A 27408-nucleotide genomic window follows, 5' to 3' on the forward strand; every position below is an offset into this window, starting at 1 on the left:
CAGCATATTAAAACTCTTTACCAAAGATAAAAAATATTTAGTATTAGAAGTGATTAGAAATCCCATCTTGAAGATGAACAGGAATACACCTATTATACTTGGGCAGGAGTATAAAATACATAAAATATAGAAAAATCTCACTGTGGCAGACAGGCTAGACTTCTGCATATTCTAAGAGTGTTGAAAAAAACCAGATTTCCCTTTGACTGATACAGGAGAGGGGAATATAGACTGCCTTACACGTGCATATCTGCAGTAGGATACGCTGTTGTTATTTTTCAGTTTCTGGATGAAGAACTTGCTTCTTGCAAGCTGCAAAAGTCATGAAACAATTTGTAAGAAAGGCTTTTACATAATGCAATCAATAAAACAACAGTAGCAGAAGATTATGATTGGTTTGGCTGCGTATAACAGAAATATGAATGTGCATACCGTATAAATGGCGTGTCAGGACTATGCAGCACTTATGTAAAGTTTTTGGAATGCACTGAGTGAAACGGAATGATTAGTAGTATATAAATGTCTGCACAGCAGTTGAATCCTTCAAAATCCTGCATGTTTAGTTCATCTTCAAGAATTTCTCAAAGTGCACCAGTGCCACACAGAGACAGACGCAGGAAAACACAGTATAGCTGGTCACACTCTCACATACATGGATACTCACATCCAAAACACTGAAAATCATCTGGGGCCTGAAAACATCAATGCACTATTCATCGCTGTTTGCATTTCTGGCCGCGCATGATTTCCTGATGGAGGAGTTGTCCAGTTTACTGGTTTGATTACACACCGTAGAACTCAATGGATTACTCGATGTTCGATTCGGTAGCAGAAAGGTTAGGTGCCAGGGTGGAATTAGCACAGATTATTTCCATTCTAAAAAACAGGTGGCTAATTTAGGTGCATTAATCCCATCGACAGCCCAGATCAGCAAGTTTCCTTGAGGTATCGTTTCCCACTGAAAGTAGCAGCACCTAAATACCTAAGAAATACTAAGTATGTGGGTCAAGTCGTGGGCACTTTCGAAACTCCTAGAATAGTAACCCTCTGTTTTCATTCAGTGAGTGCTGAGGTCCCTGATCCGTGTGTGGGACTGGATCGTGCTGTATCTAGGCTGCCTTTGGGAGCTGAGCTCAAGCTTGGGTTCATGTTCCCAGACCCAGCTGCCCTGGAGCAGTTGCTGTCCCCCGTCTGTTGGGGCAGAGCTCTGCGAAGTGAGTCTCCACCGTGAATCACCCCGGACTATAGCCACGCTACCTAGTAGTGCAGGTATTAAAGGGTTTGGGTTCAAAATTCAGCTTCTGTTCCTAAACTAAGGGCAATACGTGGACATATAAGTGAAAAACAATAACGCTTACATAAACATACATGAAAAGAGAAAATAAAGTTTCCTCCCAGAACTTTTTGTGCTTTCTTAGTAACCACCACTCCTTATTTACCAAGAAAAAAGGTCACGCAGTAATGACTTTTTTCAAAGTTTTGGTCCCTAGAGTAGCCTTGTGAGATAAATCTCTTTTTCCATGAGAGTGCTGGGGGGAGGAGGGAGTGGCAAGGCAGCTGTAGCCAACTTCCAATTCTGATGCCATGTAGACAACCATATAATACAAAACATTTACCATAAAACAATAGGCAATGTTGAGCTGCAATCCCTTTAGTCCTTTTGCTCAAATAAGGCTCCTTAAGAGGTCATGTAATCACACAGGCTCATTTACAGGCATGTAAATTGCTGGATGTTAAACATCAACCTTTGACTCACAACTCTTCTTTTTTCATACTGGGTGAAAGCCATCTCTGTACAAACAACAGCCACAAACTCTTTCAGTTTTACACGAGTCCTATTTCAGAGCATGAATGGGATTTAAAAGCGAGATAGAAGTCTGATAAAATTGCTGCAAAGCTACTGTTTAAGGAAATATTTCTGCAAGATAAACTAAATCAGTCTCACTTACAGACCATTGCCTCATATTCCATGTTAAAGAGCAGATCCTCAGCTGGGTGTGCAGCGCAGCTCCACTGGAGTCGACTGAGCTCAGCCAAGAATCTACTGAGAAGGATTGAGCCGTAAGAAATGTATTGTCAATCGTGTTTTGGAGAACCAGCTGAGCTGACTGAAAGCACGCTATTGTAATTCACAAAGAACACAAAATATTTTATACATACTTTATAAATATTAACAAGTTCACAATACGTGCAAGCATACTGCAAAAATAAAACAGAAGAACTGGACTGTTTGCCTAGCAGTTTCACTGGGGAGGTGAGAGCAGGTGATGTGTGAGCAGAGACTTTCCACCATTAGTGACATTATTTTAGAAAGATGCTACAGGTCAAATTCTGGCATCGAATTTATATTTTGAGGGAGAGTCATGAGAGACCGTCTTGCCTTCTGCCACAACACTCCCCAAGTCTTCTGGGCTGTGCAAGGATGACACTCAGCCTATATCGTCCAAACCAGAGTCAGCAGAAATCCTCATGCTCTGCTTGCAAATCAATTGACTGTAACCAGAAGGGACAGCCGACATAAGTGAACTCTTTGTCAAAGAAGTCAGCCACTTGGCAGGGAAGCTAGAAAAAGCTAAATTTTGCCAGCCTTGCACAGAGGTCACCACCAAGTCCATTGGGCTGGTGCTGTCAAGCAGGCTCTTTGTCAGTCAGTAGGTTTGATGATGTCCCATAGCTCAGAGCTGTTGGCGTTTTATTCTGAGGACACAGTGTTCAGAAGGAAAATCTCTCAGGAATTAGAATAATAAAGCTGTAATGAGAACAGATTTACAACTCCAGGGAGAAAACTTGCCCTAGCCACTTAATGTTTTGATGCCCTGAATGTTCCGGCCTCACACATTCGCATATTGTTATAGCTGATGTCGTTCAGCAGGAGCCCAAGGTGTGAGGTGTGTCCCCGTCCTCCTGCTCCAGAGTTCAGCGCCCTGACAAAGCTTCGTGTCCCCATCCAGCCCAGGCCACCAGCGGCCGGAGCCTGCGGCCACCCCTTGGCTGTCCCCTCTGCCAGGCTGGCTGGGCCTCCGCGTGTCGAACACACCGACCAACCAGCTGGGCAGCGCCTACGCGTTCTTTGTATATTCTCATCGGAACGCGTTCTTTATATATTCTCATTGGAACGGCTGTAATGGAAACTGCTTTATTAAAATGGGGGGGGGAGCGGGGAAAAAAAAAAAATATATATATACACAAATACATGTGCCCATAGAGACTATTCAATCTGTGTCCTTGGGGAACACCCAAAGAGAGGTCCTGAGCCACACGCCAAGGGCACCGGGCCCTGCGCTGGCACTAAACCGACGACGCAATTAGCGGCCGCCTCCCGCACGTAGCACCGAGAAACGGAGTCCCCGTCACGAACGGGAGGAAGCGCGGGGAAACCGGCGGGTTGCCAGCGATATAAACCCGCGCTCCCCAGCCGCTGCGCGCCTGCTCCCCGGCCCCGCAGCCCCGCCGTGGCGGCGCGGAGGCTCCGGGACGCGGCGGGGCCGGCGGCCGAGCCCGGCACGGCCTCGCTGTCCTGCGGCCGCGGAGAATGGAGGCGCCGCCGCCGCGGGGCTTCTCCGAGGAGCAGTTTCGGGCCGCCTGCCTGGAGCTGGACCAGCCGGCGCCGGCCGCGGGGGGGCCGTGGCAGCTCCTGGTGGAGAGCATGGGCGTGAGGATCTACCGGCTGTACGACGAGGTGGGCGGCGGGGTGCGGGGGGCAGCTCCCGGCGCCGGGGGGGCGGCCGTGGCCCCGGCCCTGCCCGCCGGGGCTGAGCGCGGCGTGGGGACGCGCCCCCGGGGCGGGGAGCCGGGGGAGCGCGGCCCGTCCCGCTGCGGAGCCGCCGCTTCTCCGCACAGGTCAGGCCGAGCTCCCTTGGCCGTCCGGGCGCCGCCGGCCTCGGCTCGGTTTCCCCAGGCTGGCAGCAAGCAGCTTTCAGGGTAATGCTATTAACCGCTGATGGAGAAAGCTGCTCTGCTGCGGTAAACACCGCTCTCACAAACTGCTGGGGGAACCTGCGAGCTGTGAGGCTCTAAAGCTTGTGAATAGCTGGTGGCTGGAGGAATTCCTGGTGGAAGTCGTGGGTCTAAGCGGGGAGGTTGCGTGTCCCACTCCCGAACCCCTCCGAGGATGCGGGTGGTGAGGGCGAGACCGCCCGTGCACGCCGGCTCCCCGCACCTCCCGTGCTGGAGCATCCTCGTGAGCATCCCCCTTCCTTCTGCCTCTCCCCAAAACTCCCTTCAGTCAGATTTTCAGTCCATGAGCCAGCACTGTGCCCTTGCAGCCAAGAAGGCCAGTGGGACCTGGGGTGGATTAGAAGGGGGGTGGTTAGTAGGTCGAGAGAGGTTCTGCTTCCCCTCTACTCTGCCCTGGTGAGACCACATCTGGAATATTGTGTCCAGTTCTGGGCCCCTCAGTTCCAGAAGGACAGGGAACTGCTGGAGAGAGTCCAGCGTAGCCACGAAGATGCTGAAGGGAGTGGAGCATCTCCCGTGTGAGGAAAGGCTGAGGAGCTGGGGCTATTTATCTTGGAGAAGAGGAGACTGAGGGGTGACCTCATCAATGTTTATAAATATATAAAGGGTGGGTGTCACGAGGATGGAGCCAGGCTCTTCTCGGTGACAACCAACAGTAAGACAAGGGGTAATGGGATCAAGCTGGAACACAAGAGGCTCCACTTAAATTTGAGAAGAAACTTCTTCTCAGTGAGGGTGACGGACACTGGCCCAGGCTGCCCAGGGAGGTTGTGGAGTCTTCTTCTCTGGTGATATTCAAAACCCGCCTGGACACCTTCCTGTGTAACCTCATCTGGGTGTTCCTGCTCCAGCAGGGGGATGGGACTGGATGAGCTTTCAAGGTCCCTTCCAATCCCTGACATTCTGTGACTCTGTGATTTTCCAGCTTTCTCCCTCTAAAATCAGGAGGCAGTTCAGAAGAGTTTGGAATTCCCTTTTGGGGAAGACTTAGTTCTTTTAAGAAGTTTGAAAGTTTAGGCTTCCAGAACTGACTCCTAAGTGATTAATGTAGGGAGTCTTTATTAAATCATAAATCACAGTGATTTATGCTTTACTAATGACTTTGGATCCATATAAATATGCTGTTTCTTTACATCTCAGCTCTATAAAACTGGACTTCATGCAGTGCTTTGGATGAAAATCTTGGATTTGTATTCTGAAAAATCGTTTCAGGCACAGTCATGTTTGAAAAAAAATAGCAAATACAGCAAACGTATGGGTCTGTGTGAAAGGCAAGACAAGGTAGGGAGAGTATCTTTTTTAAAAAAAGTCACTTCATACACCTCGGAGTTTTTTGGTGGTAAGTAGTCCCTGGTTACAGCATGAACATGGTAACTGGCAATAGCAAGACAAGCTCATGGGTGGGTGTGCACACAGCAGAGCTGAGCCTGCGCTGCCTTGTACAACCACCCCAACTCAGGGGAAACGGACAGACTGGGTAGGATGCAAGGGGCTTTTCCAAGTCCAGTCCTCTGATCCTGCCGGGATAGGAGTCTCTTGTTTGTTTTGTCTTTCAGTTGCTTCAAATTGCAACATGAGAAGAAGAACCAAGTTCTAGGAGAAGGGCTTTTGCTTAAAGTCATTAGTGGAAAAATTGGCTTTTAATACATATTGAACTGCAAGTCCACTATAGCAGTGGCAGTGCAGGAAGCTGAAGGCAGCAATTATATTTCTTCTTGCCTTCTCTTTCCACCTTCTCTGCAGCCTACACAAACAGGTCTCCGGGGCTGTCCTGCTCTGTGCTGTATTCCATTCCACTGATTGACTCTCCCGCTGACAGGCCTCTCCAAACCTGGAACATTTCACTCCTGTTTTAACTTTCTCATTGTAAATTGCTGGTTTTATTGAATGTTTTTGCCTGTCTGCCTGCAAGATGTACTGTTCACTTTTCAGATCATGATTCGTTATTTCATACTGTTAGCAAGATACTACCTTTTTACTAGAAGATATTTAATGATGTATGCCACGATTTGTCTGCGCAGTGGAACAAATAGATTGGTAAAGAAGAACATAATTTCATGATTTGTCTTGAGCTGCAGTATAAGAACTTGAAGGCTACAGATGTAAGAATGACTGAACCAATATAAAAAACCCCAACCATTCACTAACAGAATGTTGTATAATCCTTCCCTCCCTTTCCTTGGCAATGCTTGAATTTGACTCCTACACTGTATATTCAAAATACTCTCATTGTTTTAATTTAGTCCTGAACCAGTACTAACAATAGGACAAACATTGCTCTATAGGCACAGATGGAGTTTCCATATGTTGAGAGAAACAGTAAAACCATTAACATAGGAGATATCCTGTGCCCCGCCGCTTCAGTGCAGATAGCTTTAAAGTAGCCGATAAATATTCAAGGTAGATATAATAGCGCATTGTATATAAGCATGAACATTGTAAAACATTCGTGTATCACAGCTTGAAGTACAAGGACACCTGACTCACTGGAAAGCTTATTCCAGATCATGCAGTACTCGGTAACCTCCTGGAAATGGCAGAGATTCTTAAGCACATTGTATAGGGTATGGAGACCTTGCCACAACAATTTAATGCTTCTGGTAAGCTTCAGGGTGGGCAGGATTTAGTCCACACTGACCACTGGAGATGAAAAGGGGGGGTATGTGTAGAAACATGTTCCCTTTGGAAGTACTTACTCAGTAAAAGGGTACTGGTGTAAGGGAAGGAACCACCATTGTGCCGGGCAGCTCAGCCTGTCTGGATTTAAACTTTCATGTATAGATCAAAAAGTCGAGAGGTTAAAGACTGAATCTTCTATTGTTTTTTGAACACTTGCTTTCACAGCTCTTGAGCAAATTTGTAGTTGTGCCCCACCTAACTTCCTTCAGCTGTTCTCCCTGCTGCAGAGTGCTTCCCTTTCCTGTGTGACTTTTCCTCCCCCTATTCTGTTTCCACAGCAATCAGGACTTTATGAATATAAAGTCTTCGGTGGTCTTGCCGACTGTCCCCCAAAACTGTGTGCGGATGTCTATATGGATTTAGATTTCAGGAAACAATGGGATCAGTATGTTAAAGGTAAGCTCATCTAGGCAGTTTTAAAGCAAGCTTTACGTCCACAGTGACTCTTCCCACTAAAATTTTTTTCAAAGGTATTTTAAAGTTGCTGCATCCAAAGACTTTCAGGCAGACTTAAGTATCTTTTGGGATAAAGTTGCACTCTGCAAATACACAAGTACACACTGACATGGAACAGCTAACATCTCCTCACCATATAGCATCCTTCTGGAATGAATTCCTCCCATGTTGATTAAAGCATATAATTGGCATCACTTGTTATGCTGAAGAACCGTGCAGCTTCGGGTTGTAATTCTTAGGTTAAATTTTAGTAGATGTTCTGGGGAGAAATGGAGATAGTACCTTTTGTGCCTCTTTGCATGTTGCAGCGGAGCGGTGCAATGGCTTCCACCAGTTCGGTCCTTTCCTGAAAACATTGGTTGTTCTTGGCACCTTTTACAATCAGAAATAAGTGTCTATCGAGAGAATAGTTGCTGGCTTCGGGTTTTTACAGGGAAAGGAATAACTAATTTAGTTGTGGTTTTAGTTAATGTTGTCTTTGAAAAAGAGGGTTGAACACCTTAAGTCAGCAGTGACAAGGCAAGGGTTCAGCTGATGCAGGCATCCGATAACCCGTTTATTTTGGAGATGAGGAGCTCTTCCCTCTTAAGCCTGTGCTTAACATTGGTTCAGGCCAGTAAAACTGAAACGTGCTGGAAGTGTTTTGCTGAACAAAGAACAGTGTTAAAAAGGAAATATTTGTTAAATGTTGTGCTTGTTAAGTCTAGGACAGCTCTATGGTGAACAATTACTGTTAATGCCTGTGGCTGTATCGTACAGAGAGCCACACATGTGACTCACGTCAGTACTTGTTCAAGCTTAAGATGCTGTATCTTCATTAGTAAGTGTTATTTGTCAAAAGGGGCAATAGCTTTCTTGTAGCAAAGGCAACTTTGCCATTAATGAAACAAAAAGAGCTGGAGTGGGACTCAACATTATCACATTGGATGTAAAAATATTGTGTTATTTTAATTTAATTTAGTAGTCTTTGATTTAAGTGCATTTAGGAGAACTGAATCCTTCTTAAACAAACACTTTTTTTTTGTAATGCCTTCTTAGAGAAAAGAAAGGAAGCAGTTGGGGGAAGCTACACCCTTAAACTTTTAGTTAGATAATGTTTCAGAGCTGATGTTTACATCCTTGTTGACCGTGATATGTTCATCTGTGAATTTATACTTGGGCTGGTACTTCAGCATTTCACAGAAGTTCACTCATGAAGGGCATAGGCATAATGTTAACGCTTTCCCTTTAGCTTAAACATTGACACAAATCCACCCATTCTTTAGAATTGTACGTATGATGAAATAGGGCTAACTACTGTTTTCGATGTAAACTGTATAAGCTTGGGTTTTCTTCTTTCACATTTAGGGAGAAAAACCAGAAAACTTTCATTCAGAGCCTTCTTGCCATTTGTTTTACTGTTCGTATTCCTTGTTGCTCATACAGCTGTGCAATCACAGCTGTCCAGAGTTCTCTGCTGAACTGCGGGCTGGCACTGAAATAAAAATGTGCCCAAAGTAGTAGTTGTTGCCTTTTTAGTTTAAAGGTTACCTGCTCCTGCACTAAGCATGAGAGGAGCTGATCTCTGTCCTCTAGTTCTGTTCAGCAGAACTCTTTATGAAGGCCGGACGGGAGGCAGATATGGACAGGATTCCTGTGAGCACTTCAGTTTGATCTCTTGCCAAAGGTTTACTTGAGGCCTCAGAAATGCTGGAAAAGGAAAGCCCTGCAGCTAGAAGTGGAAGTAAATCTAATATAAGAAACCAATGCTCCAGTGACCTCTGGTGGATGCTGTAATATTGTAGCTCGCTCCAGCACTGGGAGTTTGTGCATCCAGTTCTGCTCCAGCCTGGAGAAGAGAAGAGGTTTTCGTGGCTGATGGCTGACTTGCAGGGCACGCCAGCAGAAGCCTGGTTTGGAACGTGTTATATAGGGAAAGAATCTCCCATCTGTGGCACCCATCTTGCTTTAGCAATGAGATTATAAACCTGGTTTAGCCTTATTTTCAAAACCACGGAAAGTGATGTGGCAGCCTGTGTGCGTTGGCTTTGAAGGGTATATTGCACCTCAGGCAGAATTCTGCTCAAAAGGAGGAAAAAGCTGCTCTGTTAACAAGAACCACCTTTCTGGATCACACACTTTTAACTGCACCCACATAATGACCAGTCCCCGAGCAGACAGGAGTTACCCCAGCTCAGCCCCATGGATTGTTTGGTCCATTAACCTGGTAATGGCAATTGCTGCCTCACAGCAAGAAGCTGTGCAGGAGACAGATTTTCAAACGCAGTTATGTAGTTCAAACTAATTTTTCTCCGTTATGCTACACTACTATGTGACTGAGTCACTGCCATGTTTTAGGGACTATTCTTAGATACTTTCTTCCTATTCAACTGCCTTCCAATTGAGCTCCAGGCAGACTGAAGATGGTGTAATGAAGGCTCATAAACTGTTCAAGCCTCTTGTTCCCTGCTTGTATATACTGCTGTGAAATTCCTAATAGCTTTTTCAGACCTCACTAATCCCTCATGTAAGACCTCTTTGGGAAAGCAGTGCTTGTCCTAGTTCCTTGTTAACTCAGAATCATTTACAAGAATGATGACAGGCTTGTAAAAAATCATACTGTACTTGTGGCTCGGAATTACACAGGGTTTACATAGGCGAGGAAAAAGCTTTGAGATGGAAAGGCTTTGAATGAGTTAACTGTCTGAAACTGTTTGGGTTTTTTATTTGTTTGGGGTTTTATTGTTTTTGTTTGGTTCATTTTTTATTTGGTTTGTTTTTCATCAATGAATTCAATAGCAGCAGAAAAACAGGTCACCTGTTTTTGTGCATTTGATTCCTGAGCAAACCTGCTAGAGAACTTTTTTTTTTAATGTCTTCTTCTGCTACAACTATACATACATACCAATTTTGACATAAGGGTTGTGTGTAAAATGTGGTCATGTCTGAAATCTGAGCAGTTCTTCACGCCATGTATGGTTCTGTTGCAGTAGAAAATAAAAGTTTCTAACAATCTTCCTTTTTCCACTGTAGAACTATATGAGAAAACATACGATGGTGAAAAAGTAATCTACTGGGAAGTGAAGTACCCTTTTCCTCTCTCAAACAGAGATGTATCCTTTCAAGCTTTTTGTTCCTCTTGCAGTTTTTTTCACCTGGTCATCCGGGGATGCCAACAATGTGCTGATTCTACTGCTCTGCTGCGCTCGGTCTAAGATCTTGCAGTCGTCATTTTACATGAATATGTATAGCATGGAGAAGAGCGTGGGTGCCTGTTCCCACACACAGCTGAAGCTCACAGAGCTGAATTATTGCTCTGCAGGACTGAATCCTGTAGAAGCATAAGGAGCTGGTGTTTGTAATGGAATTCACTTGTCCATTCATCATCTGTCAAACTGACACTGTTTTGACATGCCTCCTCAACTTAGAACACAGTATGTCTATATTCGTGAGTGTCGAGAGATGGATGTTGATGGGCGGAAGATCTGGGTTGTCTTAGCTCAAAGTGTGTCTGTTCCTCAGTGCCCTGAAAAGCCTGGTATTATCAGAGTTAAAAGTTATAAACAAAGTCTGGCAATTGAAAGCGATGGCAAGACAGGATCTAAAGGTAAGAGGTCAGGAAAGCGTGATCACAAGTCACGAAGCCGAAGAATGCGTGTATTAGCAAAGTGCACAAAGAGGGAGACTGGGAATTTTAAGCTAAAACCAGCTGCAGTCTGGTTACCTCGGCAGGGATTCAAGTATCGTGTTTGACAGATGTCTAAATTAAAGGGTTTGCCTAGAGATTGCCTCCTGTCTGAGATTAGTCCTTTAAAGACAACCTTATTTTATAAGACAAGCTGCCTAAAATGGTTGGCAACAGCCTAAATTAATATTGTGGTGCTCTCAACTTCCCAGAGGTTGACTGGGAACAGCTGTACTTATTTCACATTCCACTTCAGTACAAGTTGATGTTCTTGTGAAGAATTTAGAGCAGAACTGTTGTACTTGGTGCTTCAGTCATGCACAGCAACAGCTTCTGTCATGTGGTGTTAGAGCGAATACTCAGACTATGGCTGCATAACTTTCTGGTAACTTCTCTCCCATCTCTAGTCTGTATGTACTATTTTGATAATCCTGGTGGCATGATTCCATCGTGGCTGGTCAATTGGGCTGCCAAGGTAAGTAACAGCTGACAGCGCAGTTGTCTTTGGCTGATCCGTTTCGAACAATGTGTTCACTGCATCCATCCCTGTCTTCTGCATGTTGGGTAGAAGTATTTTTTTTTTTTTCTGAAATGGATGTATTGAGCTTTCTAGCTCTATGCAGTCCCATTTTTAGAGTGGCAGTTGTCTTGATTTTTTTTTTTTCCCCTTTCAAATTCCTTTGGTTAATCAGCCAGGCAGGTAGGTTTCTGCAACAAAAATGACAAATCCATGTTCCAGAGCATATGTGAATAGCCTTAACACAAGCAAATGTCAATAATTAATTTGGTCCATGAAGTATTAAAGGAATGGTCTGCTGCTTTGTGGCAGATCTTAGAATTGTCCTGCATGTGTTTGACTGCCTTGATCTACATAGTGGGAATTCTCATCCTGCTTACAGCTTTTCTTGATTACTTTATGCAATAATTACTTTTCCATTTCTCTCCTTACAGAGTGGTGTGCCTGCTTTCTTGAAGGATATGCAAAAAGCTTGCTGTAGTTATTCTAAGAGGACATAGGTCGAAGTTCATCTTAATTGTTTAATTCCTAGAGCTCCGCGCTTACAGGAGTGGCCATTGTGTATTACACTGGATAAAATCTACCTCTGATATTGGAAAGAATTTTATTTTAGTTGATTTATGCCTTGAATTTTATTAGATTTTTTTTTCCGTCTCCAACTGAAGAGCTAGCCGCTCACAAGGTGACACCAACATCAGCTGCATCCTTTTGAAAGTGCTTAAGTTTAACTTTGTCCCCCATGCTTTGTTTATACTCATTGTCATGTGTCAGCCAGAGGAGTTCTGTTGATTCAAATATTACATCCTCAGACAAGAGACAATGATCTTGCTGGGAAAAATGTCTGAACTTGGACTGAAAATTCTCTGCATGTGTTAGGCCTTGATCTGCCTTTGTGGCCTTGCAGGGTGGCTTCCTACTGAAATTGAGAATTAGACCTTGCATTGCTTTGAAGGAAACACTTTTGCTACCTGAGTTTGACATTCTTAAACTGTCTGCCTGCTGGAAACCTAAAAACTGCTGAGGGCATATAGGAAAATTACTAGAAGGCTGCAGTAGGAACTGAACTCTGTTACTAACCATCCTTGTCATGGCTTTAAGTCCAGATATAAAAGTACTTGTGCGTAAAGCCTGGCATTCACATCTCCATACCCCGGCAGGAAAAGTAAAAACAATTGGTTTGTCCAGCTGGGAAAAAAAGGAGGAGTTGGCTTCCATGTCTGATTGAAGTTATATCTTAAGGCTACTGACTCTGATCTGTAAGTTGGATACCAACTTGAAATTGGAAGTAATTTTAAACTGGATGCCTGCAACTGAATGTGAATGAACTTGGTGTGGAACTTGGGCTTGCTTGCATTTTGAAATTTCATGCTGATGTAAAGAATGGAATTGTAATTTTGGATGGTAATCCATGAAAAGCGCAACCGAGGAGGAAATTAAACATCCAGCAGCTTTGGGGGGAATGGGGGAGGATGGAGTGCATAAAAGATGAGGGGGCCTCAGTCTCAGGGATTTAAAGTATTCTGCATCATTATTAAATCTAATCCTATTACTGAACAAATCTTGTAATGGGATAGCTTTGTCTTGTTGAAAAAGAAATGGTTGAAGTGATTGCCTTTACCTTTTGTGTAAATATTTGTTTCCAATAAATCATTCTGTCCATGCAGTGCTCTTGTTCCATCTCTGAGGTTTAAGAGTGGCTGTGCTGGGCAGGACACAAATGACAGGCTGAAATCATTGGCTGCTAACTTTTTAAAAGCTTTGGAAAGAATAACTTGGATTCATGAGAATTAAGTAGGATTCCATGTGTTCTGAAGAGTTCACTGCCAGCAATTCAGGCATTTTTCAAGTGTCTTTGACTTGAAGATCATTACTTATTGAATATTACAGTGCTAGACAGCTTTCAATTGATTTTAAATTTCGCTGTCACTTCTTTTTGCCCCCAGCAGATAAAGAACAGACATGGAGAGAGAATAGTTCTGAAGTGTAATTCTCTTTAATTTCCTATAATTTTTGTACACAGGTGCTTATGATTTTTTTCCATCATACCAAGAATATGATGGTCTTTTACCTGAGTAGATTATCAATTACCAAATTTCTCTTTTCTGGCAGCATTTCAAAAAAGTTACCTTGAGAATATAGCATGCACACCTACCACGTCCACGAGAAATCCATGGTAACCAATCCCTTGGCTCAGGAAGCAAAGGAAGACTCTTCACATTATACATTATCATTATACACAATCATATATACAAAGTCATAGCCCCGAGAATGACGGACGCGACGCTAGTGGAGATGAAGTGTTATACGAGGCTTTCTTCATGGACTCGAGGAATAATTTCTCATCCTCCAACGAATAGTTCTCCTGAGAAGAGAGGAAGGAAGGGTGGGATGGATACCAGAAAGTGCCACAGAAAAGGGGTCACCAACCTGAGACAAGCTGTGAGCATCCACCTCTCCTTCCTTCTGGTGTCAGTCTTCTGGGTGCCCCGTGGCCTCTGCAAGCCCAGCCCAGCCCAGCCATGGTCTCGGGAGACCCCCCGGCTCTCAGGCCCCCGTTGGGTTCACCCAGCCCAGCTCCCCCAGCTGCTTCGCAGCCCCTTCCAGCCCCGCTCTCCCACCTCACCTTCTGGACCTGGAACCTCAGCGTCTGCACTTGGGCGCTGAGCAGGGCACGGTCAGCCACGGCCATGATCTCCCTGATATCCCGGAACTTGTGGCGAGGCGGCGTTTCGACGAGCGGCGACAAGTCTGGAACAGGAGCCCAAAGTGCCGCTGCTGTTAGAGGAACTGCAGACGCAGACACCAGAGCATCCCTTGTTCTGCTGCCTGTGTGTTCCTGCAGCGGGGTCCTCCACAGCCTCCCAGGACAAAAGGGCTTTAACCCACCTGCCTCTCCCCTCCTGCCCGCTCCGGGCACTGCCCTGGCTCAGAGAGCTCCGCTGAGCCCCTGCAGAGGACGAGGAGGCCAACTCACACCTGAGGTTTATATACGGGGGCACTAAACCAGCCCCCAGGAACATCCCGAGCCTCCTGAGAAGTGGGTACAAGCGCAGCTGCCCCCCAGCACATCCCTTCCCACCCACAGCACGTGGGAAACCTCACCTGTGGTGCTGGAGAGGCCGTTGCTTGGCGCACTGAGGTCCTGGGCTGCAGTCAGCGATGTCGCGGGGTGCTTGAGCAGCTCCTCACGTTCAGGCTGTCTCCTCGGGCAAGTCCTGCTTGGCTTCTCCTTCCTCAACCCCGGGAGAAAGGGAGAGAAAGCTGTTAGTAAAGCTTCAGACCCTTGGCCCGGCAGCCCCAAGCCCAGTGGGGAAGCTGAGGGGACACTTCCCTGGTGGAGACGCTCCTGCTGCTGTTTCAGCTGCTCCAGGTTCTGCAGCATGTCCTGCAGCGTGGCCTGGTGCTCTGACTCTATCCTGCGTGCCTCTGCGATCTTCTGGGCCAAGAGCTGCAAAGCAGAGCGGCTGAGGAGGTTGGGGACAGGGATCCTCGCTGCCCTGGGACTGGGCTCCACTATGTGTCCCTTTATTCCCCTCCCGGGATTCATGAAGGGTGTGAAACCCCAGCTGTGCTGCCAGCCTGTGGTCGGCTGCAAACTGCAGCGCAGATGCTCCTCTCACCTTGTTCGTGTTTTCCATTTCTTCCTCCTGCTGCTGGACATGCAGCGCGGCATCGTTCACCTTCTCCTTCTCCATCCGCAGCTCCTTCCAAGCCTCATCCAGCCTCTCCTGGTCCTTCCCCAGCTGCTCTTCCTTGGCTTTTAGTTCCTGGCTGCGCATCTTCAGCTCCACCCGCTCCTAGGATGGGGCACGGGGGAAACTGATGCGTCACCTGCCCTGTCCTGGACACCATCTGAGACTTCCCAAGGGATGGGAGAGCCCTGCCCCTGTTGAGCTCCTCGTGGGTGCCAGTTCAGGTGCAAAGCAACAGCACCAGGTGCTCCAGCAGTGCCCTCGCCCACCCGCCCACCCGTGGGGACTGGGGCTGGTAGACCTGGGACTGGACACACACACACAAACGCTCCTCCCCAGAAAGGACAGAGCCCCTCACCGTGCTGCACACCTTCAAACACAGAATCACAGAATCATTTAGGTTGGAAGAGGCCCTCAAAATCATCGAGTCCAACCATTAACTCAACAGTGTAACTGAACCATATCCCTCAGTACCTCATCTATGTGTCTGGGACAGATGCCATTCATGGGGCTCCAGGCCAGGGACCCCCGTGGGTCAGACAAATGCCCCAGACCCAGCCAGGAGCCTGGTCTGGGCACAGCACACAGCGTGGGCTCACCTGCTCCAGCAGCCGAGTCTGCTTGTCCAGTCTTGCCTCCGTTTTGGCCGCCAGCTCCCGCAGCCACCTCCGCTCCTCCTCCATGTCCTTCTGCTGCTGTGACAGCCTGTCCTGGAGCACTGGGGAGAGGCAGCAGCAAGGTCGTGAGCAGCAGGAGGTGGGAAACCCCCTCTGGCCACACCATATTCACAGAGAAGCTGCACAGATTTGTACACATCACCTTCTGCATATCCCCAGGATATCAGTTTGTAAGAGGAAAACCCCAAGATGTCCATGACCAAGGCAGGCAGAGCTTTGCCAGCCTGGGCTCCCAGCTTCTGCCTGACTCGGAGCTCAACTGTCTCCGTGTTTCCCCGAGTGTCCCCAGCCCCGGCAGGGACCCCGCAGCCATTCTGGCACAGAGCAATGGCAGGCTTACTCCTGAGCTGCGTGTCCCACTGCTGTGCCTCCGTGGCCAGCTCCTGGGAGGTGGAGTGGTGTATGGCCTTCACCTTGCAGGAGGGGTCGTGCAGGTCTGTGACGCCATTCAGAGACCTGCAGAGAGGAGCAAGGGCAGGGTCATCCCTGTGGGACACACTTCGTGTCATCAGGATGGAGAGGGGGATGCGTGGTGGGCCATAGGCTGGGCAGCCCTGCCCCAAACCTCTCAGGGTGACAGCAGAGCAGTAGGAAGATATAACTGCTGCTTAGGGGAGCCTGGGGGTAGCAGGGGGACAGGGGTGTCCCCAGTGGTCCAAGGCTGGTTTCCTGTAGAACAGGGACCAACGTGGGGCCGTCAGTACCTGGTGTGAGAAAAGGCGCTGGTCACCGCATCCATCTCCTGCTCCTTCAGCCACTTCAAGTGCTGGAGCTGCTCCTCTTGATCCTTCCGCATCTTCAGGACAGATGCCCTGCGGGACACAGGGAAGGTGCCCACCATGGGCTGTTACAAACTGGTGCTCCCCATGATGAGCACTGTGGTCATGTGGCTGAGAACCAGGTCCCAGTTGCTGAACTGGCAAGATGGTCTGTCATGGGGCATCCCACTGACATCCCACATCTGGGACAGACCACATCTGGGGGTTATGGGTTTCTCTACCAGAAATGGATTTCTCCTTGTCCCAAACTATGTGGACGTGAGTGACTTGTTGACCTGAATAAAAGGGATTTGGAGGAGGGAAAACAGGGGGTTCAGCATCTTTCAAAATACAACGCATTCAGTCTGTCTCCAGCCGCATCTCCTTGTGTCTACCTACAAAGCAAATCCCCACTGCAAAAGCCACCCAGCTGCCTAAACTCAGCACTTCTGGACTCTGATTTCTCCTTTCACCGTGGCCCCAAAACGTTCCCTGGTTCCCAGCCTGAAGGTACCGGCCCCACGCACGTGCCGCTCTCACCTCTGCATCTCCCGCAGCTTGTCCAGCGCTAACTGGTGCTGCTCCAGCAGCTCTGCCCGCTCCTGCTCCGCGTCCTGCCTCCGCTGCTCCATCTCAGCCAGCAGCTGCTCCTTCTGCCACCGCAGCATCTCCTCCCGCTGCCTGTAGGTCTCCTCCCGCTGCTCATAGGTCTCCTCCAGCACCTTCATCAACGTCCTGCCCGGAGAGAACCCGTGAGGGGTCATGGCACAGAAGTAGCGCTGCTTTCATCGCACTTTGCACCCAAAGGGCACATGAGGATTTAGGAGCAGATTGGTGGTGTTTTGTGCGTGGGGAAACTGAGGCAGGGGCTGCTTCGCTCTCCGCAGTCTGAGCCCTGAGCCCTCTGCTGCTGCCCAGTGCTGTGCCCTGGTTGGGGACGTGCTGGCAATGGGACTGACCCCTGGTCCTCGTCACCCACAGGACAGTGCTGGTGGGAGTGGAGGGGAGCACAGGCCAGAGCCTGGTACCTGTGGGTGTTCTTCTGGAGATCCAGGTCCTCCTGGTGCCGCTGCTGGACCCTCTCCAGTAACAGTTTCTGCTCTGCCAGCTGCATCTCCAACGTCTGGACCTGCCGGGCACCAGGGGAGAAGGTCCTTGTGCTGCCCCGGGGACACAAACCCCACAGCAGCACTCGGAGGCCAGAGGCATCTCTGGACAGGGAGGTTGCCCCCCTCTCCCGTCACCCTGATGCCGTTTGGAGCAGACATGGCCCCTTCTCCCCCTGGGTCACCCGTGCCCCCCATCCAGCAGGCGCTGGGGCTCACCTGGCTCTCCAGCTCTGCCACACGGGCCTGGGCGCTGAGGAGCTCTGCCCGACAGCCCGATGTCTCCTCGCACAGCTGGGCTGTGGGAGCCCCCAGCCTCTTCTCGGGCAGCACATCCAGGGCTGGGGCCTCTGCCTGTGGGGATGGAGAGAGACACAGGCCCGCTGGGCTCTTCCCTGTCTGGGGACAGACACAAGGACAAGGCCACAAGTCCTCTGGGAGACAGCACGAGTCTTGCCGTGAGGGCAGGACGAGGAGGCCCAGCTGGACGAGAAATGGGCGCTTCAAAGAACGAGCAAGAGTTGCCCTTCTGCCAAAGGCTCTGATTCCCCTTCAGTTGTCTAGAAACAATCTCAGAGCATCTTCACCACCATAGTGGAGAAAACCAACTGAAGAAAAAGTCATTTATCAACTGGAGCCTTTGTTGTCTCATTAATGTGATAGATCTATGCCTGGGGAACTCTGTACATGCTGCTCAGGCAGCGCAGAGTTGTAAATGCACATGGTTTACAAAGCACCCATAGCACTTTGGCCTGATAAATACAACTTGTGGTATCTTGGGGCTCTCCAAACACTTTGCACCCATGAACACGGCTCCCAGAGATGCAAAGTGCGGCCCGTCCTTCCTCCTGCCCAGGGAGCACGGCCAGCTGGATCTGTCAAGTTGGCAGTGGAGGGTTGACGATCACCCGCTGATCCTGCCCCTCTTGGGGCTCAGGCCCAGCAGACCCACCTGAGTGAGTGGGGCAGGGCTCGGTATCTCCTCCTCTCCCGGCAACAAAGCTGTGGGCACTGAAAATTGAACAAATCCGTGATTCAGACATGGCAATGGGAATCATCTCCATCACCCAAGGAGGAGGCTGGGGTCCCTAAGCCACTCTCAGTGGTGTCTGAGCTGGTGCCCAGCCTCAGCCCAGGGCAGGATGGGCTCCCAGCACACAGCACTGGTGGGACAAGTGTGGGGGCAGCAAGAGGGAAGGGAGAGAGAGAAGGGACAACACGAACTCAGCCAGAGCAAGTCCCTTGCAGCCCCCTTAAGCCCCAAAGGCAGCAGGGTGGAGCTCAGTGCACTCAGCACCGTGTCCCCATGTCCCCATGGAACAGGGATGGAGGGATCCTGCAGCTCACAGCTCACTCTGACAACGGCCGGGCAGAACCAGGGCAACTTCCACGTGGCCAAGGGCGATGCTGCAGCTCCTGCCTTTTGGGGTTTTTTTCGGGGAAAGGGGACCCTCTCTACAAGCTGCTGCCCAAATTGTACAACCACACAAAACGCACCCATGGCGTTGGCATCTCCAGAGGGATCCTCCTTCGCAGTCTCCGACGGGTTCACTGAGGCAGGTTTTGCGGTGCTGAGCCAGGGGACCGGCCCCCTGCATGGGCACAGAGACACGAGTGACTCACAGCAGCGTCACAGCTTGGGGACAGGCCGCGAACATTCTGCTTGGCATCGCTTTAAGTTTTAAGCCTTCCCTCCCAGATACAGAGGTCCCAGACCAAAGTGATCGCTGCTGCCAACCAGCCCTCCCCGTTCCCCATCTCACACCCACAGCTGCTCTCTGCAGGACCAATCTCTCTCCATGGAGGATGCCCCAAAAGCGAAGGAGGTCTTACCTGGAGCCATCTGTGCTCGCTGCCGTGTCCTGTGGGGCAGCCGCCTGCTGTGCTGCTGCTGCTGAGGAGGCTGTTGGCTGGCTGCAAGCAAAAAGCACCCGATGGAGAAGAGCTGAGGAGGTGATGGAAGACAAGATTCTTTCCCCAGCATCAGTTCCTGCCTCTGTCCCGCTCGCCTGCGGCAGGATTCAGCCTCAAAGGGCCTCAACACCTCCATCGCTGGTGTTCTCCGCGCAGCCCCCCAGCTCACACCCCCTGCCCACCACACACGGCTGCTTGGCTGCAATTCCCTCCTGGGTCCCATTTGAACAGCACAAGTCTGAACCTGCGTCCATGTAAACTCCACCAGAGGAGGGGGATTCCCTGCAACTAGGAAGAACGAATGAATCATAGAATCATTTTGGTTGGAAGAGACCCTCAAGGTCATTGAGTCCAACCGTTAACCCAACACTGGCACTAACCCATGTCCCTGAGAACCTCATCTCTCTGTCTTTTAAACCCCTCCAGGGACGGTGACTCCACCACTGTCCTGGGGCAGGAATGAGGAGCACGGGGGGAGCCCGTGGTGCTGTGCTGATCCAGGACAGTTCCGTGGGACCTGGGACAGGGTGTGCAATCCTGGCCACACCTGGAAAGACAGCCCAGAGCTGGGATGGGACTGTGGGGTGGATCAGTGGGACAAATCCCCACATTACGGACAAGGTTATCACCCCAACCTGAGACAAAATAGTGCTTAAAACTAACTTCTTAAATCTGAGCTGAGAGTTGCCGAGAGCTGCTGCTGGAGCAGCCGCACGTGGAGCAGACGGGAGCGCCGCAGCCATCGGCCAGGCCTTTACCTGAGGGGAGAGCGCGGACGCGGCCCTTCGCCCGCAGCCTCCAGGGGCTTAGCCTCTCTCTCCTCAGCCTTGGCTAGTGCTCGGGCTTTCTTGCGAGCCAAGGCAGCCATCAGCCAGTCCTCCTGCTCCTGTGGGCCGGTTTTAGCCGCCGCTGCCTCCTCTGCGGCCGGGAGCTGGCTGGCAGGGCTGGGCGAAACCCCCACCATGCTGGTCTTCACTGGGGACGGCGGCTCCGAATCAAAAAAAACTTCATCTTTCAAGCCCAGCCAGTCGCCTCCGGACCCTCTGCGCCGCACGGGGTTCAGGCTGGCTGGAGGGGACGGTTTGGAGCGGGGCTCTGTCTTCGGTTCACACGTGTTCTCGGCTGAAAACCTGCTGAAGGAGAAGCAGTTGCACCCCTTGCCTGCCAGGGGACCCAGGGACCTGCCTGCTCCACCGCAGGGACAGCGGGGTGGTGGCTGCAGCTGCAGACACACACGCAGCACCGTACCTCACCGACTGCCTCCTTGATGGCCTGGAGCCCATCGAGGGCTGGTATTCTCCAAAAACGAGATCTTCCTTGTCCCGGCCCTCTTCTTTCTCTGTACAGACAAGCAGCCTTGAGTCAGCGCCCAGAGGAGCAGTCACTGCAAAGACACCAGCCCTCCCTTCCTCCTCCTCCCCTGCAATCCCCACCGGGACCGCTGCCTCTGGGAAAACACAGCTGGAAACATCTTCCTCAGAAACCCGCGAGCAACGTCTCTCCCCAGCGTGGCTGGGAAACACATCTTTGTTGGGAATCAGCCCACGATGAAAGATGCTCCCCGGCTGCCTCAAGGGCAGAGTACAAGACTTCAGCATGAACCACCTTCCTCCCAGTGCTGACTGAGAGCCTGTTAACCACGCTGTTCACCCCGACAGAAAGGGTATTTCCCCTGCAAGGGCATTAGAAATAAGTCTCACTATCCCAAGCCAACGCTGTCACCTCTGCAGGCCTTCCCAACATCCCTGGCTGGGCTCACCTGGCTGCTTTTGGAATTTTTCATCCAGTTTGAACTCTTTGCGCTCTCCCGTGCCTGGCTCTTCCAAGACTTTGGCTGCAGAGCCTCGTCCGAATAACTCATCCAGCTTGGAGTGCGCTGGCCGGAGCTCCTGTCTGTGGGGACGCGGTGGCAGATGGTTTCTCCAGAGGCAGGGCTGTCCCTCCTCACACAGCCTGGCCAGGCTGCTCTGGCTCTTCTCCACCAAACCAGCTGCTCTTGCCTCTTGCTGGGACCCACAGGCAGAAGCTCCAGCATCCCCCCCCAGCATGGTGGCACCAGCTCAATTTGCAGCCCACCCCCTGTGTTACTCCCACCGCCTCCTCACTGCCCTTACTCTTTCCGGTGACTGCCAAATCCCAGCGCTTCCAGCAGGTCATCGTCGTCGTCATCTTCAAACATGAGCTCCTTCCTCCTCTGGACCGGGGCCGTGGTGCGCAGCGGTGTCTGGAGTGGCTCTGCGGATGGGATCACACGTGGGAAGAGGTTTGAACAGGGCTTTTTCTTTTTTTTTTAAACAAGAAATCAAAGCAGCCCTGCCTCCTCTTATCTCTCAGGATGATTTACACAGTCATTTTTAAATAACTCTTTTCGGTGACCTAATCTCACAGCAAGTGACAAAGTGGCAACGCGCCACTGCCTGCTCTGTGGCTGCGTATCCACTGATGGGACATTGCTGGGGGGCACTGACACGGGGGTTTCCAGCTCTGGCCAACACCAGGAGCTTTTTTAGCTTTGCAAGTTTCCAATCAGATGATTCCTGTCCCCCTCGCCCAAAGCCCCTGCTCCACCAATGCACCTTAGTCCTTGCACAAACCCACCAGCTGCTACTTGTGCCCAGAATGGATTTATCAGGATGAAAAGTGATTTTAGGGGGCTGCCAGACCCATGAGCATCCCTGCTGCAGGAACAAGAGGGGTGAGTGCCTTGGAACACAGCCACAGTGCAGCTGGATCCCTCCCAGGGTGCCCAAGCTGGGCTTTAGCATGGTCCGGGGATGCTATGGCCACCCAAATCCTGACCCCAAAAACTTATTCTCATTTGACAACATGCAGAACAGGCTGGGTGAGGTTCAAGGTAAGACCTGAGCCTCCATTCCCAGAAAGAAAAGGCCAGTTCCGTAACCTGTGGCACACTGGAAATATTGAGTACTCAGTGAGCTGTGTCACAATTAACTGCATTATCAAGTTCCTCTATAAATGACCACACTGGTTCATAAGAGATGGGACTAGGTGGCTTTTGATTTAATCAGTTCGGATCTCACACAAACTAAGCCAGTCTTCTGATTCATTTAATATAGAGAGGATGCAATGAGCAACCCCGCTTACCTTTCCCTTTGCTCTCTTCTGGTTTTCTATCACAGCTGCTTTTACTGCTTGTTGGACCTGCCTTCATGGGAGCATCCTGCTCCTTATCAGATAAAAGGTCTGCCAAAGGATCAGCTAGATCTGGGAATTACCCCATAGGGGCAGGAAAGGACAATAATAATAAAACCAAACAAAATCAATGTCATTTAGAAGTAGAGTTTTCAATAAGCCAAGCACTATCCCCCACCATGTGTACATTCTGTGCCTGGGACAGCCCCAAAAAGGACCAGGAAAAGGATTTTAGGGAACAAAGCCACTTTTTGTTCCCTATATCCAGGACAAAAACACCCCCTGCTTGTTTGCAACCAGGCTGTAAAAAGAGCAGAATCTTCTTTTTACCTTTCCCAGGAGTTGGCAGCTTCCCTTTGGTTTTCACTGCTCCCCTCGAGGAGTCACATTTCCCAGGACCTTTCATGGGGGTTTTCCATGGCCCAGAACCAGGTTTTGGTATTCCCAGGATTTCAGCGTCCAAGTCGTCCATGTCCTGGAAAGCAAAAGGACGAGGACGGGTGCAGGGTGAGCGTGGCAATGCCTCAGTGCTGCTTCTCCCTTGGGAGGTTGGTGCTGGGGACCGCGGCTGCAGCGTGCGGTGGTGAGATGGGGGGATTTCTGTACCTACCCCCAGGCTCTGCACATCCGTGTCCGACGCACTGGATCCCTGCGTGCCAGGGAGGGGAGGGATCAGACAGACGAGCAGACTTCGGAAGCTCCTCACCCCTTGCTCCAGCCCCTGCTTTTCCTCATTTTATGCACCCAGGAAGGCTGGGCTGCAGCGGCATTTGCCCCCCTGGCTTTGTTCCGTCTCCTCCTGGGTACCTGGAAGCCCTTTTTCTACCATCCACCCATTCCCCTCTCCTGTCTTCCCCACCACACAGTGATGCCAGAGAGGGATGACCTCTTCAGCCAAACTTCTCCCTTCATCTCTGGTATCCCACTGCTGACTGGGATGGGGTGACACCAGGGACAAGCTTGGCCTGGCTCAGTCCCAGCCCTCAGGACATCCAGGCTCTCTCCCCAAATCTGGGCTCACCTCTGCAGCTTCGACAGCGAGCTTGCTGTAGAAATCATCTTCTAGGAAGGACCTGTGACACAAGCCCAACATTAGCAGTGCCACACATGAGCTCGTGAGCGCACCAGAGCAGCCATATCACAGCACAGAGAAAATGAGGCTCAAATAATACCACGATAAAAGACGGTAGTGCTGGGGCTGCTGTAGTTAAGAAATAAATTGTTTTAAGGGACATTTACAGAAAATGTACAGGGCTGGAGGCACCCCACTTTTCCTGGAAAGTTTCAGAGAGATCTCAAAGTGGGAGAAGTTGGTGTCTGAAAGGGACTCACTTCTTGCTGGTCTGCACGCTGGGGTTCCGGGCTCTCCCACCGCTGCTGCCGGCTGCCTGGGAAGCTCTGGTAGATTTAACACTGGGTTCATCTGAAAACAAGACGGGGAGAGATTAGGATGATGGACACAGGCATAGTCCCAGCCTAGGCACTCCAAGGGGGGGATTTGCTGGCTTCTCATGGACCACAGAGGTTTTAATCAGAGACAAACTTTACTTTGCCTCCCCAGATCACTGGCCAACCTATTCCATGGCCTCTGGCTCTGGGAACCCGGCTCTCCTCTCTGCTCCCTGCTGCCTCCCCCCTCACAACTGGAGCCCCTCGCAGATCAAGGGCTGTTGCACCAGCAGCTCCTGCTCCCAGGAAGGGAGGACCGGGACAAGGATGCTGCCCTTTCAGCTGCAAAGGTTTGTTTTACCATCAGATCCCAGGAGGTCATCAAGGATGTCATCAACGGAGCCTGAAACAAGACAAATTAAAGATGCTGAGGCAGGTGAGCTCATCGAGCTGGTGTAGAAAAGCTCCCAATGTCAATAAGGCTCACTCTTCTGAGATTGCCCAGGAATAAAGATTTGGTCTCAAGCATCAGCAATGAAATGCCTGCCATGTCTTCTAGAGAGAGCTGCCAGGGAAAGGACTTGATCCTGTATTTTATGGATGTAAAACTGGCTTCGCTGAGTGAGAAACAAGATTTTTGTATCAAGCAAGCCAGCTGCTTTCCCTCCGGGTAGTTGCTGGCCACAAGCAGCACCTGATCTGTGAATTTTCACCTGACAGTATCTCAGAGCCCCTGGGCAATCCCAAATGCACTGGTTCAGTACCAGGGGCTGCAAGAAGCTTCTAAACAAGCAGTTAGGGAGCAGGGGAGGGGAAGAACTGAAATAAATGCATATATTCTCCCCTGGATTTGGAATACAGGAGCCCAAGAAGCAAATTCCTTTGATTGGAGAGGCTGGTGAATATCTTTGGGTCAGGAATGACATGATGCACTGAGCTGCACCTTTCAGACAAGGATGGTGACCATTCCGGTAGCCAGGGCTGCCACCTCATGCCAGTGTCCCCCCTCCTCTGTACCAGCCATTCCCAGCAGATCCAAGCACCGATGGACAGCAAAAGGAAAGCACACCAGTGTACGTACCTCTTAAACTTTTCTTGGCTTGTGTAGCCTATGGAGAAAGACAAATTCCCTCATTAGAAAACAAAGCGAGTCTGAGCTGGACTTTCTCAGCACACTAAAGCCAGAGGCAGGTTTCTCCAGAGAAGCCCAGCAGCACCGGCGAAGCCCTCGTCCTGCCCGCGCTGCTTGGGAAATGGCAGGTGAAACCCCGGGCAAGCAGAGAGATGTGACACCTTCAGTGACACCTTCAGTGACACCAGGGAGCTCAGCCCCTCCTGCCTGCCAGCTGGGCAGAAGCCCCCAGCCCTCGGGATGGCTCCTGCCTGCCACTGAGGTACCAGAGCATCACACTGGGATTTCCCAGGCCTGCCTGAGCACCCATCACACTCACCATCGCAGCACTCCAGCTATCCCCTGCTCCAGCGAGTCTGGTCACAGATTCTACCGATCTGCACGACCACGTTGTAGGGGGATCGAGCACCGTTGGTCACGTCTGCACCAACATACTACCTGCAGGGAGAGGAGGATTTTTCTGATTTGCTGTTAAAAAACCACCCCCCTGCAGCCCTCCCGGCTCCTCCCAGACCCTCGGAACCAGGCTTAATCTGAGTCTTAAAAACAACCCTCCGTTCCCCAAAACTCTCTTGCACCCCGCAGCAGTTCGCATGAGGAACGACACCCCCGCACCAAGGAATCGCTCTGCAAAATCCCACCAGAAGGAGCAAGTGCCACCAACCCTGCCCCACGCGTGACCCCAGCGGAGCCCGAGAGCGGCTCCTGATCTGCCCAGAGCCCGGAGAACCCCCGGGGAGGACGAAGGGAAGAGGAGACAGAAACCTCGTACCTCCGGGGCCGCAGCACCCGAGGGACCGCACCGAGCGGGACGGCTGCAGCCGCGGGGGCCGCGCAGGACGGAGCAGCCCCGGAGGTGTCCGACCAGCTCGTCGCCGCGCACCGACCGCCGAATCTCCGCGCACCGACCGCCGAATCTCCCCAGGCCGACCGTCACCTCTCCGCGCACCGACCGCAACCGCCGCCTCTCCGCCCACCGATCGCCGAATCTCCGCAGACCGACCGCCACCGCCGCCTCTCCGCGTCCCGTTGCCGTGACACCCGCTGCCCCCACCGGCCCCCATCGCGTGCGGGCCTGGTGGCCATGGCCGCAGCGTCCCGGTCCCCGCGCTCGCGGCACCGCGGGGCCGCGCCGGCAGCATCCCCGGCCCGCCCGCAGCATCCCCGGCCCGCCCGCAGCATCCCCGGCCCGCAGCGACCTGCCCCGGCTCCTCCCGGACCTCACCCGGTCCTTCCCTTCCCGCCTGGTCCTTTTCTTTTCTTCCCTTCCCGCCCGGTCCTTCCTTTCCCCCTGCGGGGTGCTGGGAAATGTAGTCCCCGCCTGCCCGGGAGCTCCAGCCCCCGCAGCCGGCGCCCGGCTGCTCCGCTGCCCCCGGAGCTGGCGGGAGGTGCGAGGTGCCCGTCGGCTGCAACACCCCCGGACACCCCGCGCCCCAGGAGGGGCTCAGGGCAGCAGCGGGGTTGTTCTGTTTCCCCATGGGGAGCAGACACCCCGGGAACAGGGGTTTCACTGTCCCCGAGCTGAACCTTCCAAGACATCAGGCTGGTTTTGGCACAAACAATCCCCCCCGCTGGGCTTTCAAGCCCTGTCTAAGTGATTGATAACGAGGAAGCACAGTTCTAATTACGTGACACTGAAATCACTTCTACTTGAGCAGAAGAGGCTCAACACTTGTGGAAATGGTACCATCACATTTTGTCACAGGATGGATGAGTCCTCACTAAGCTGCAGGGACATTTAGCAGAGCTGAAACGTGACTTGTTGACCAAGAGACACAACAAAAATCATCCCAGGTTGTGGCATTCAGGTATTACCACTCACAGCAGCAAACTGAAAAAGCGTACATTAACCTTGCCCCTAGCAAGGGAGTGCAGCACCCGCCGTTACATCACTATCTTCCTCCAAAAAAACCCAGGAGGAAACAGTTTTTAAGAAATGGCTTCTACGAATTAAAGTTGCTGCTGCCAAACACCACTGTTCAATCTTTGCTGTTGGCAGCCATCAGCTTTTGCTGGCCTATGAGCCATCCTGATACTGAGCAATGTGCCACAGGCAGCTTTGCTCTCTGCCTGTTTTATTTTTTCTGTGGTTGTGCAGAACAGCTGCCCTAGAACACTGCAGAGCAAAGCCAGAAAAAAGACACAATCCCACTCATTTAAGGTCTTTTAACTACATTCTGCTTCACCCATTATTTTAAATGAGATCCACTGAAGGCAACACATGAAAGACATTCTATCTGAAAAACATTTTTGTAATTTATTAACTCTGTCTGTGCATAGTGTTGTTCTCATTAACAGATTTTTAACTGGCTGT

The 27408-nt window shown here is 50.8% G+C and overlaps 2 protein-coding genes across 2 annotated transcripts; one reads left to right on the top strand and one right to left on the bottom strand.

The window, feature by feature from the left end:
* Nucleotides 1-3459: 3459 nt before the first annotated feature.
* PCTP (phosphatidylcholine transfer protein) lies at nucleotides 3460-12929 on the top strand. The gene is made up of 6 exons (XM_065647828.1): nucleotides 3460-3679; nucleotides 6915-7032; nucleotides 10105-10184; nucleotides 10507-10678; nucleotides 11164-11231; nucleotides 11708-12929. Exons 1-6 carry the CDS (start codon nucleotides 3533-3535, stop codon nucleotides 11771-11773), a joined length of 651 nt encoding a protein of 216 aa, XP_065503900.1. The 5' UTR covers nucleotides 3460-3532; the 3' UTR covers nucleotides 11774-12929.
* A 345-nt stretch (nucleotides 12930-13274) lies between these two features.
* FBF1 (Fas binding factor 1) lies at nucleotides 13275-26572 on the bottom strand. Its single transcript, XM_065648104.1, has 24 exons — nucleotides 25867-26572; nucleotides 24324-24365; nucleotides 23906-23996; nucleotides 23595-23646; nucleotides 23184-23222; nucleotides 22904-23048; nucleotides 22526-22645; nucleotides 21535-21655; nucleotides 21180-21313; nucleotides 20669-20759; nucleotides 20179-20550; nucleotides 19340-19420; nucleotides 19004-19098; nucleotides 18459-18517; nucleotides 17726-17860; nucleotides 17429-17529; nucleotides 16941-17135; nucleotides 16347-16454; nucleotides 15983-16098; nucleotides 15565-15683; nucleotides 14894-15070; nucleotides 14376-14721; nucleotides 13897-14021; nucleotides 13275-13635 (listed from the first exon to the last, which is right to left on the bottom strand). The coding sequence occupies exons 1-24, from the start codon at nucleotides 26570-26572 to the stop codon at nucleotides 13528-13530; spliced, it is 3678 nt and encodes a 1225-aa protein (XP_065504176.1). The 3' UTR covers nucleotides 13275-13527.
* Between the last annotated feature and the right edge of the window lie 836 nt (nucleotides 26573-27408).

The sequence above is a fragment of the Caloenas nicobarica genome, chromosome 18 (genome assembly GCF_036013445.1).
Source record: "Caloenas nicobarica isolate bCalNic1 chromosome 18, bCalNic1.hap1, whole genome shotgun sequence".
Taxonomy (NCBI): domain Eukaryota; kingdom Metazoa; phylum Chordata; class Aves; order Columbiformes; family Columbidae; genus Caloenas; species Caloenas nicobarica.